We start from the raw sequence: 11,402 nt of genomic DNA, 5'->3' as shown, positions 1-11,402 counted from the left end.
TTCTCTGTCTTTTTTATTTTTTGCTACACGTCCGTTGAGCAAACACTTGACCCCCTTTCTTTCCTTTTCTTTTTTTCCTTTTTATTTAAGTATTGGCTAACCTAAGAGGACTTTTACTACAGGTCAGTAGTCCTTTTCATCCGACTCTACAAAGACAACAACTATTATTAATATCACCATTGCAACCCTTACAAAGCAATTTTATTTCTCTACTTCTTACGTTTGTAATTGTTTTTGACTATGGTTTTGTTTAAATTGATCAAAATTTTCTAATAAGTTTTGTTATAGGGACTCAAAATATGGGACCAACAGGGGGGGCAAGTAAGATGCCCCTCTCCTATTGCATAATGTGCTGGCCATCATTAATGATGGTCAACTCATTATGCAATAGGAGGGGGACACCTCACATGTCCCCTCTGTTGGTCCCATTTGTGAAAATTTTCTTTTCTAATAAAAGCTTCACGACCTCCTCTCCTCTTTATCTCTCTTATTAATGGCACAACTAAATTTTATTGCAATTATTAGCCTTAAAAATCCAACCCATTTCATTTTAAACCCAAAACTTCTATATTTGAAATGAGATTTGCTTCCACCCAGCATCATATCATTCACAATAACCAAACAAATAATCAAAATTCAAAATTTAGAACGTTAATAGAATCTAGGGCTTAAGAGAGGATATAAAAGGGAAAAGCTCGCCTGAACCCGACGCTCCCTCTCCTTAGAAATTTCCTACTCAGAGTCAAAGGCAAATCGAAGAACGGAGGAATAAAATAGAGTTAATTGCAAATAGAAGACCTATAGTTTTATCTAATTGCAAAAAGAACCCATATAGTTTTATTTGTTGTAAATAGACCTCATATAGTTTTACATGTTGCAAATAGACCCATGAGTGAAAAAAAATTTTACTCTTAAAATCATTAAAAATATTTGAGGAGGTGGATAGACCTCCTATAGTTTTATTGATGAGGACAAACATCCAATTTGCTATCTTTTTGAATTTTTAAATGAGCTAAAAAAGCTTACTAATGGGGTGAATTGGCACTTGGGCCAATATCATAGGGGGTCTATTTGCAATAAGTAGAACTATAGGGAATCTAATCGCAACAAATAAAAGTTTGGAAGGTCTGTTTACAATTGAGTGATACTATAGGTGGTCTGTTCACAATTAACCCACTTAAAATATCCTAAACCCTAATTTTCAACGGCCCAAATCACCCCGAATCCAGATTATTCGAGGGGCTAATAAATCGAATTTCTATTTCGTGGGTGAACGGCACGTGGTATGAGCAAGCTCCTAATCTGATTAAGGATGGGCGTTCCCATGGCCCGTTAATATTCGCCTTGGAAGGGAAACTTGGACCATGATCTGTTTTAGCAATGGACTGGATAGATGAGTGTATTTAATTAAATTTTATGACAACATTAGTTTATAAATAACAGTAAGAGTATTTTCTCTTTTGAATTTGTCTCACTTCTTTATAAAAAATGTCTGTTGCATACGAGGTCCTCGTCGCTCAAATAGCAATTAAATTTTTATCTTTCCACGATGTTCAAATAGAAATTATAAATTTTATTAGACTTAACATACGAGGTCCTCGTCGTCCTCCAACAACACCATCTCCTCTGCCTCGTTCTTCATCACCTCTTCACCTAATAAAATTTTATTTCTCTACTTGTTATTAATATGACAATTGCAACTTTTATTAATATCACAATTGCAACCCTTACAAAGCAATTTTATTTCTCTACTTGTTTCGTTTGTACTTGATTTTGACTATGGTTTTGCTTAAATTGATCAAAATTTTCTAATAAAAGCTTCACGACCTCCTCTCCTCTTTATCTCTCTTATTAATGGCACAACGAAATTTTATTGCAATTTTTAGCCTTAAAAATCCAACTCATTTCATTTCAAACCCAAAACTATCAGCTAAAAAAACCCCCAAAACTTCTATATTTCAAATGAGATTTACTTCCACCCAGCATCATATCATTCACAATAACCAAGGAAATAATCAAAAGTCAAAATTGTTAATAGAATCTAGGGTTTAAGAGAGGATTTAAGAGGGAAAAGCTCGCCTGAACCCGACGCTCCCTCTCCCTGGAACTTTCCTGCTCAGAGTCGAAGGCAAATCAAAGAACGAAGGAATAAAATAGAGTTAATTGCAAATAGAACACCTGTAGTTTGATCTGATTGCAAAGAGAACCCTCTATAGTTTTATTTGTTGTAAATAGACCCATATAGTTCTACATGTTGCAAATAGACCCATGAGTGAAAAAAATTTACTCTTAAAATCATTAAAAATATTTGAGGAGGTGGATAGACCTCCTATAGTTTTATTGATGAGGACAAACATCCAATTTGCTATCTTTTTGAATTTTAAATGAGCTAAAAAAGTTACTAATGGGGTGAATTGGCACTTGGGCCAATATCATAGGAGATCTATTTGCAATAAGTAGAACTATAGGGAGTCTAATCGCAACAAATAGAAGTTTGGAAGGTCTATTTACAATTGAGTGATACTATAGGTGGTCTGTTTGCAATTAACCCAATAAAATATCCTAAACCCTAATTTTCAACGGCCTAGATCACCCCGAATCCAGATTATTCGAGGGGCTAATAAATCGACTTTCTATTTCGTGGGTGAACGGCACGTGGTATGAGCAAGCTCCTAATCTGATTAAGGATGGGCCTTCGCCTTGGAAGGGAAACTTGGACCATGATCTGTTTTAGCAAATGGACTGGATAAATGAGTGTATTTAATTAAATTTTATGACAACATTAGTTTTATAAATAGCAATAAGAGCATTTTCTCTTTTGAATTTGTCTCACTTCTTTATAAAAAATGTCTGTTGCATACTAGGTCCTCGTCCCTCAAATAGCAATTAAATTTTTATCTTTCCACGATGTTCAAATAGAAATTACAAATTTTAGTAGATTTAACATACGAGGTCCTCGTCGTCCTCTAACAGCACCACCTCCTCTGCCTCGTTCTTCGTCACCTCTTCGCCTAATGAAATTTTATTTCTCTACTTGTTATTAATATCACAATTGCAACTTTTATTAATATCACAATTGCAACCCTTACAAAGCAATTTTATTTCTCTACTTGTTTCGTTTGTACTTGATTTTGACTATGGTTTTGCTTAAATTGATCAAAATTTTCTAATAAAAGCTTCACGACCTCCTCTGATCCTCTCCTCTTTATCTCTCTTATTAATGGCACAACGAAATTTTATTGCAATTATTAGCCTTAAAAATCCAACTCATTTCATTTTAAACCCAAAACTTCTATATTTCAAATGAGATTTACTTCCACCCAGCATCATATCATTCACAATAACCAAGGAAATAATCAAAAGTCAAAATTGTTAATAGAATCTAGGGTTTAAGAGAGGATTTAAGAGGGAAAAGCTCGCCTGAACCCGACGCTCCCTCTCCCTGGAACTTTCCTGCTCAGAGTCGAAGGCAAATCGAAGAACGGAGGAATAAAATAGAGTTAATTGCAAATAGAACACATGTAGTTTGATCTGATTGCAAAGAGAACCCCCTGTAGTTTTATTTGTTGTAAATAGACTCCATATAGTTCTACATGTTGCAAATAGACCCATGAGTGAAAAAAAATTTACTCTTAAAATCATTAAAAATATTTGAGGAGGTGGATAGACCTCCTATAGTTTTATTGATGAGGACAAACATCCAATTGCTATCTTTTTGAATTTTAAATTAATGAGCTAAAAAAGTTTACTAATGGGGTGAATTGGCACTTGGGCCAATATCATAGGGGGTCTATTTGCAATAAGTAGAACTATAGGGAGTCTAATCGCAACAAATAGAAGTTTGGAAGGTCTATTTACAATTGAGTGATACTACAGGTGGTCTGTTTGCAATTAACCCAATAAAATATCCTAAACCCTAATTTTCAACGGCCCAGATCACCCCGAATCCAGATTATTCGAGGGGCTAATAAATCGACTTTCTATTTCCGGTGTGAGCAAGCGCCTAACTGATAGGGGCCCGGAGGTAAATCTGATTAAGGATGGGCCTCCCCATGGCCCGTTAATGTTCGCCTTGGAAGGGAAACTTGGACCATGATCTGTTTTAGCAATGGACTGGATAAATGCGTGTACTTAATTAAATTTTATGACAACATTAGTTTATAAATAGCAACAAGAGTATTTTCTCTTTTGAAATTGTCTCACTTCTTTATAAAAAAAAATGTCTGTTGCATGGGCTAGATATTTAGTTGGTCAAATCCAGTTTATTAAGATGAGCTTATCAGCTAGTTTTTTAAAAGATGGGAAATACCAACTTCTTAAAATGAGATATAAACACTAGCTTGTTTGTGATTTAGCTAATACACGGATACGAAAAAGAAGCTTAAAAGCTACTTTGACGAAAAAAATAAGCTTCCTAAACATCCTCATTGCTTTATCAAACCTGCTGTGGATTCCCAATTGTAATGAGCTTTTTATCAAACCAGCTGTAGAGTCCTCCACAGGATATTATGCGAACTGGACCTTTATGTATGTCATAATATCACATGCTTCAATGACTTGCTTAATAATTGGAAAATGGACACATTTTCCAAAGGGGCCTGGGCCCAGCACACCAGCCTGTTATGGCCCACTGACCTGTTTTGGGCAGGAAAAGGATGTCCAACCTTTTTAATATGCTGCAACTGAGTTAGAAATTTGGAGCTACGAGACAAATTGCCGCCAGCAATTACTCAACAAAACGAACGTTGCAACCAATCGATGACCTTAACCTTCATCTGTAAGCACCAGTTTCTTCGTTACGAGTTGTTCTAAGTTAAATTTAGCCTGGCCCCTCTAAATTGCCACTGATTATTAGAAAACCCCTTCAGCACGCGCAGATGCACGTGCTCTACAAATGAAAGTTATTTTTAATTAACTTTTACGGAGAATTAAACGTAGCTGTAAGGTTGACTCATTAAAAGTACTAGTTGCACCATCTTTCTTATCTTTTATTTATGAATTTTCCTGACTACAAGTTTTCAAATTGTTACTTTATCAATAGAAAAATATTTTTTTTATTGTATTTCCTATTGACATTGCTCGTGCGCATGAAAATATCGGAGTAGCTTTATTAAAGTTTTCGCTTTAGTATTTTAATTGACTGAAATGACAGAGAGGCACGGGGGAAAAGATTGATAGAAGAAGAGGACAAAAGTTGAAGGTAAAGGAAAAGATCTAAATAGTAAAAATTACAAAATTATCCTCACAGTTTGAATGTGTGGAACACGTCCTACAAACTTTGGATGCCCTCACTCGAGCCATTATTCATTAGTATAGATATCATATAATCATTGTACCGTGTAGAAAATATTTACAGTTGAACTCTATGAGTTTAATGATGCATCAAAGGCATTAGATATTAGGCCAATAGATTGGAGGAGTAAAACATTTAACGATAGCAATACTTCTGAGGCATCATTAAACAATCTAGATATGAATCACTCTTTGACTTTCTGATGTAAGATCAGTGGAACAAATCTCCGGAGCCTCTAATCTCATTTACTTATGTAGGAAATAACAGCTCAAAATCCTCTACGGAAGAATCAACCATCAAAGTTTTTTCATCTCACTCTTATACACATTGTCATTCACATGCACCCCCTAAACTACACATCAATTTTCTGAAATCAACACAATCCAAAATAAATAATGTGTTTGTCGTGTTTCATTCCAGAAAACTCAAAGTCAAAAAATCATAATGCTAACGAAATCCAAAATAAATAATGTGTTTGTCGTGTTTCATTCTAGAAAACTCCAAGTCAAAAAACACAATGCTAACGAACTTAGCCTTTGGCCTGTTTCCAAACCTGCCCTGGCTGATTTAAAAGTTCTGGCGGTACATTGCAACTCGAGGACGCATTGTTTTGTCTCTCCATTCTTTCTTCTATCCCTCTTATCGCTCTCTCTCTCTCTCTCTCTCTCTCTCTCACAAGCCACAATCTTCAAACTCCTACCGTCGACAACAACCGTTGGGCCCCAAATGAGCGGCTGAGATTCATCGAAAACCAACATTAACTCCGTTGAGGCAAAGAAAGTAGCTAGCTATATATGGCCATCAAAGCTCCGCCATCGACGGCCGTTGATTCGGCATCCAACAGTGAGAAGGCGAGTTCAAGTGCTTCAGAGCCTGCTGAAGAGGTGATTATTTGTTGCCCTAAGTAATTATTGTTTATATGCCGGAGTTATCTTAATTTAGGTCTTTGAGCCTTTAAACACTATTTGTGTTAGGTTTCAGTGGCTGCTACTTGCCTCTTAAAACTATTTATTTTGTCAGTCTCATCTTATTACCTCCTACAATATTAAATTCGTCTTTGTTTATCCTCCGAATTATTTTTAGTCTTATGTACCCTTTGAACTATCACTTTTAGTACCAATTTACTATTTCTCTTTTCTTATTAATTAGTTGGTAATCTAGATGAATCGAGTGTTATCTCAGGTTGTCGTGTAAAATGGCATTGAAATGATAGTCTTGGGGGTGAGATTGAAAATAGTTAAGAGGTGTAAAATGGCATTGAAATGATAGTCTTGGGGGTGAGATTGAAAATAGTTAAGAGGTTAAAAAAGCGACAAATTTAATAGTTCAGAGGGTACGTAATATATAACTAAAAAAAAATTCAGGAAATTAATATAAAGAGACAAATCAATAAATTAGGGGGCAAGCAGGGGCTGAATCCTTTTTGTTATAGTGATCCCTCTCAGAAGTGAGAAGTTTGTGATTCGTGACAAGGAGATTAGGACTTATAATAGATAGACAATGCAGTTACGGCAAGTTTGAAAACTTTTAAAAAAATTAGAAAAAGAAAAAAAGACAAGGACGTTTATTTTCTTGCATTTCTTTTGGACTAGAACACTGAATATGACATATTTCATAGGGATTCAGATCCTTTCAACTACAAAAAAATAGTGGAGAGACCACTACATAATCACAATCATTGATTATCTAGTTGATGATTATGATTTTTTCTTTTAGTGCAAATTAGGAATGAGTGCAATACACGGGGGTATGGTAAGTGTTAGATTTAGATTGTATCATAACCGTCTACTAAATAATCAACGCTTGAGATTAAAAGTAGTGGTCTCTCCACTACTTTTTTGTAGTGGAGAGGATCCAAATCCATTTCATAGCTCAAGCTCGTTGCTACGAAACAACAAAGAAAGCCTGAACAAACGGTTGCAACCCGCTTGGTTTCGACAAGTTGTAACGTTTTGAAGGTGCACCGTTTCTTCATGAGCACGCAATTGGGACGTTATTTTCTTTATTTGGATTTGTTTAGGCTAAATATTGAGGTTATGGCTAATGACAAAGAGAGCGTGACAAAAAGACGAGGACGTGCATCTAGATTTGGATATTGGGTTTATAATTGGACTAGTTTAAGTTAATAATAGGGAGTTGATTTACTTTGTCCCTTCCATTAATTTACTTACAGATTGAGAAAAATATTAAGTTTGTGGATGCGAAATGTGAATTCTTGGTCCATCTAATTATAAAAAAAAATTATGTGTATCCACTGAGGACTAACAACTAGATGCTTGGTGCTCCCTGCTCAATTGTTACAGTTTGAATATACGGTTTTCTTTAAATTGGGACGAATTTAAGATGGGCTCAATTTATAGGTTGAATCCTTTGAAAACACGAGGGCATAAATTCAGGGACCACCTGAACTCCCCTGACTATGATTTTCCCATTACACAAAAATGCTAACATTTTCCCCAAAACAATTCTTAATGTTTGTATTTTATTTGTTTTGGAAATATGACTATGTTAATAGTCCTAGCGGTTCTGAATGGGTCGGTTACAGGTTAACCCGGGTTAATGGTCGGTCTGAGACCAGACCAAAATTTTGCATTTATCTTTATCTAGTAATTAATTCGGTCATTTTCAAATGAACCCACTTAAAGTGGTCCAGAGGATAAACTAGCGACGGAGAATATAACAACTTACGTAATTATGCAGGCAAAATTAAATTTCAATGATGGAAAAATATTTACACAAGCTACTCTAGTAAGTTTGAGTCCTTGAACATTCATCCAAAGAAAAGAGGTTTGCGTATTTTTAAAAAAAAAAGTTAAATTATATCTGTAACTACTAGCATGGGTTTGGCTAACCTGAGCCGTTCTGGTCTGGAGCTTGCACGGGCCGTCCGCAAACAAGGCCTGTTTTATAAACAGACTATTTGTAGGCCTCCAGGGCCATTTTTAATTAAAACAATAAAGAAAATGTAGTGCTAGACAGCACTTACATACCCTATTTTTCACCTACTTTTCACTTATATATAATATATCCCATTATATATTTGGTAGCAAGATAATATCCTAAGTTCTAAAACTGACATTTATATATCCTTATTTATTTCTAGTAGCATTTATATAGGCTAAAGTTTAAAACTAGTACTTAAATACCATAAAATTTATGAAAACTAGCATTTAAAAATTACACTTAGATACCCTCGAGTTTGCATAATTAAGAGTGTTTATGTGCGACTAGGGTATTTATGTGCAAATTTTAGAAATTTTAAAGTATTTAAGTGTGTCAGTTATAAAAAATTTAGGATATAAAAGTACCAAAAAAAATAAGGGTATATAAGTGCAAACTTTGATGTATTATCTTGCTACCCATACAAGTTAGACGTATATAGGTAAAAAGTCGGTCAAATTTATTAGCTTATCAATCCACATCGCGTTCGGCGACACGTTTCGTCGTTTGCCATTATGGGTGATGGTGACGTGCAAGCTATTTGACGCGTGTCACTGTCACGAGCAAGATTATTCTCAACCTAATACAGTACATATTGGGACCTTGAACTGAGGCCACAAATACCAACTTTCGGCGTGCGAGGTTACTTTTGTGTCGATAACTCCCTTTTCCTTTTTCCTAAAATTTGGCATGCTCTTCTTTTTTATATTATTGATTGAATGAAAAGTATCATTTCTCATGTGACTACTTAGTTTAAGTTACTTTAGAAAACATCCTCATTTATTTATAAGAAACTCTAATAAAACTTTTCTAAACATGACCAACTATTATAATAATATAATTATCCAAAAAGGTTAGTTGGTAAAGAATGACGTCTTCAGTATTTGCTTGCCCACTGCTGCCTAACAAGTAAAGTATGATGTTTATGATACTTACTGCTATGAAATTAAGTCTATTCTTTTGTTTGACACATTTAAAAATATAAAATAGAACGTAAAATTATCAAATACCAACTTTTTACGTTAAAAGAAAGTTTAATTTGCTTTCTCATATCCAAATTGAAAGAGATTCTTCTCTACGATTTACACCAGTCGAAATTACTATATGCTCTAGTAACCGTATAGGTACGCAGAAATTTCTCAACATCCTAATTAGCAAAAATTTGGTAAAAAAGGAAGAAGAAGAGTTTTTAAAAGTAAACCATTAGTATGATTCCACTAAAATCACCTTCAGACTTTAATATATATATACATATCAAAGGAGATTTCAATCGCAATCAACAGCTTTGATCTATTTTTTAATAAAAAATTTATCTAAAATTTTGAAAATAATACTACAAACACACGTGTCAAGTATTAAAGTTAGGTTACCATATTATTGATGTGGGGGTGCAATCGAAGAGAAGGCAAATGGTGCGGACCATATTAAAGAGCCGGCACTATCATTACTTTTCTTTTGTTTTTTTGTTTCTTTTTTTTGCTCTTTTGTTCTTTTTTTTTTTTGGTGAAATGAGGATCCTTCACAAAATTGAGGAAACCGCGACATTAATCATCATCTAAGTCAACAGTCAAAATGATAAAAAATAATAATAAAATAAAGAACCCCTAAGATAACTCTTCCAGCCTAACATTCGCATTATTTAATTGTCGCCCTGATGCGCCATTTTATTTGCTTCGCGGGACACATACAGAATTGGAGGAGAGCAGCATATCACCCAATTTTCCTTTGCTTCTTCTACGCTCGAATCCAAAGTACGGAGATTACTATTATTATTTTGCAATAACAAAACAATTTCTTTGCAAATCTGGCTCCACGAGTTAGTGTGCTCCGCAGACACCCCTCCCACATTTGGCGTCACAAAAACCTAGAGAACCTCCCCGTTACCATTTCAAGTAACTTCTCCTACACTTGAAACCTTAAAGCTACTCTCAAACCCTCCAACCACTTTTAATTTATTTTGATTCACTTGAGGAGGAGACCAACTCGTCATCTTAGGGCCCGTTTGTTTGCAAAAATTAGAGGGGGAAAGCAGGGGAAAGCCTGCAAAAGTTCTGACTTTTTCAGAACTTTTGCAGGCTTTCCCTCTCCAATTTGTGCATCCAAACGGGCCCTTATTAGATATCATATCCGATAGCGAGTTATCACAAATGATTTGTGTGTGCCTCCATTAATTCCCCCCAGATAATCTGTCGCCCTACTCCATGCGCATCTAAACCCACGAGTCTCTCTGTCTTGCCAAACAAAATCCTTATTTTGATGGTTCTAGAGAAGCCAGCAACCAACTCTTCATAGCTTAAATTGGGCGGTACAAAGTGACTCTTCACATCAAAAAAACTAAACTAGAAAAATTCTCTTCATGCGGATTGTGAAGTTATTATGAAGATAAAAGCCTTTCTTTCCAAATACTTACGCTATCTCGACAAAAGCACAACACGTCTATTTATTAATTCTATTACTAAAGAAAGGCAGACTTTTGGTTCTATTTTGGGTGTTCTACCCTTTATTGTCACCAAATGTATAAATTCCAATCATTGTCCTCCCAAATTACCATACTCCAAAATTAATGTAGGCACCATTTGGTAAAGGGTTAAGTGAGAAGTTAAGTAGACTTAATCCCTTCTTAACTAGCCAAACACAAAAAATCTATACAATGGTTAAAGTGAGTTAACCCTCCATAATTTGCCAAACATAAAAAACATAGAATGGTTAAACAAACCCTCTAGAGGGATTAAAATGAGATAACCCCTCAAAATGAGGGGTTTACTAATACTCCTATTTAGAAGGATTAAGAGTTAACCATTCTAATTACAAAGAAAACATTCAAATCATTGTTATCCCCAAACACTAAAACTGACCACAAAGGTTAAAATAAAACTTATTTAACGGATTAATTATTTAGTTCTTCAGATTATCGAATGAGCTAAGTATATTAATTCTTCTCTTTAACCCCTCTTCTTTAACCCTTTTGCCAAAGGAGGCCTTAAACTAGGAATTCCCTGAGAAAGCCATACTTACAAATTAACTGCAACAACCCACGTTCCCAAATAACCAGTTACCACTCTCACCCATCACCCCCTCAGCTCCAAAATTCAGGCGTAGGGGACAAAAGAAGAAGAAGAAGAAATGGGGTCATTAAAAAAAAAGGTTAAAGGCTAGCACATCCTCTCAT

At 35.0% G+C, this 11,402-nt stretch overlaps 1 protein-coding gene across 6 annotated transcripts in view; it reads left to right on the top strand.

The window, feature by feature from the left end:
* The window catches only part of LOC109836944 (probable polyamine transporter At1g31830), a 16,010-nt gene continuing 10,465 nt past the window's right edge, over window positions 5,858-11,402 (top strand). For 2 of the 6 annotated variants that reach the window (XM_020404998.1, XM_020404997.1), the window contains exon 1: window positions 5,858-6,177. In XM_020404998.1, the coding sequence (XP_020260587.1) occupies window positions 6,088-6,177 (90 nt within the window). In that variant the 5' untranslated portion in view covers window positions 5,858-6,087. The remainder of the gene's footprint in view (window positions 6,178-11,402) is intronic. The other 4 variants (XM_020405003.1, XM_020405004.1, XM_020404999.1 and 1 more) reach the window with 3 other exon arrangements.

The sequence above is a fragment of the Asparagus officinalis genome, chromosome 4 (genome assembly GCF_001876935.1).
Source record: "Asparagus officinalis chromosome 4, Aspof.V1, whole genome shotgun sequence".
Classification (NCBI taxonomy): domain Eukaryota; kingdom Viridiplantae; phylum Streptophyta; class Magnoliopsida; order Asparagales; family Asparagaceae; genus Asparagus; species Asparagus officinalis.
This window is presented reverse-complemented; position numbering and strand designations above follow the sequence as displayed.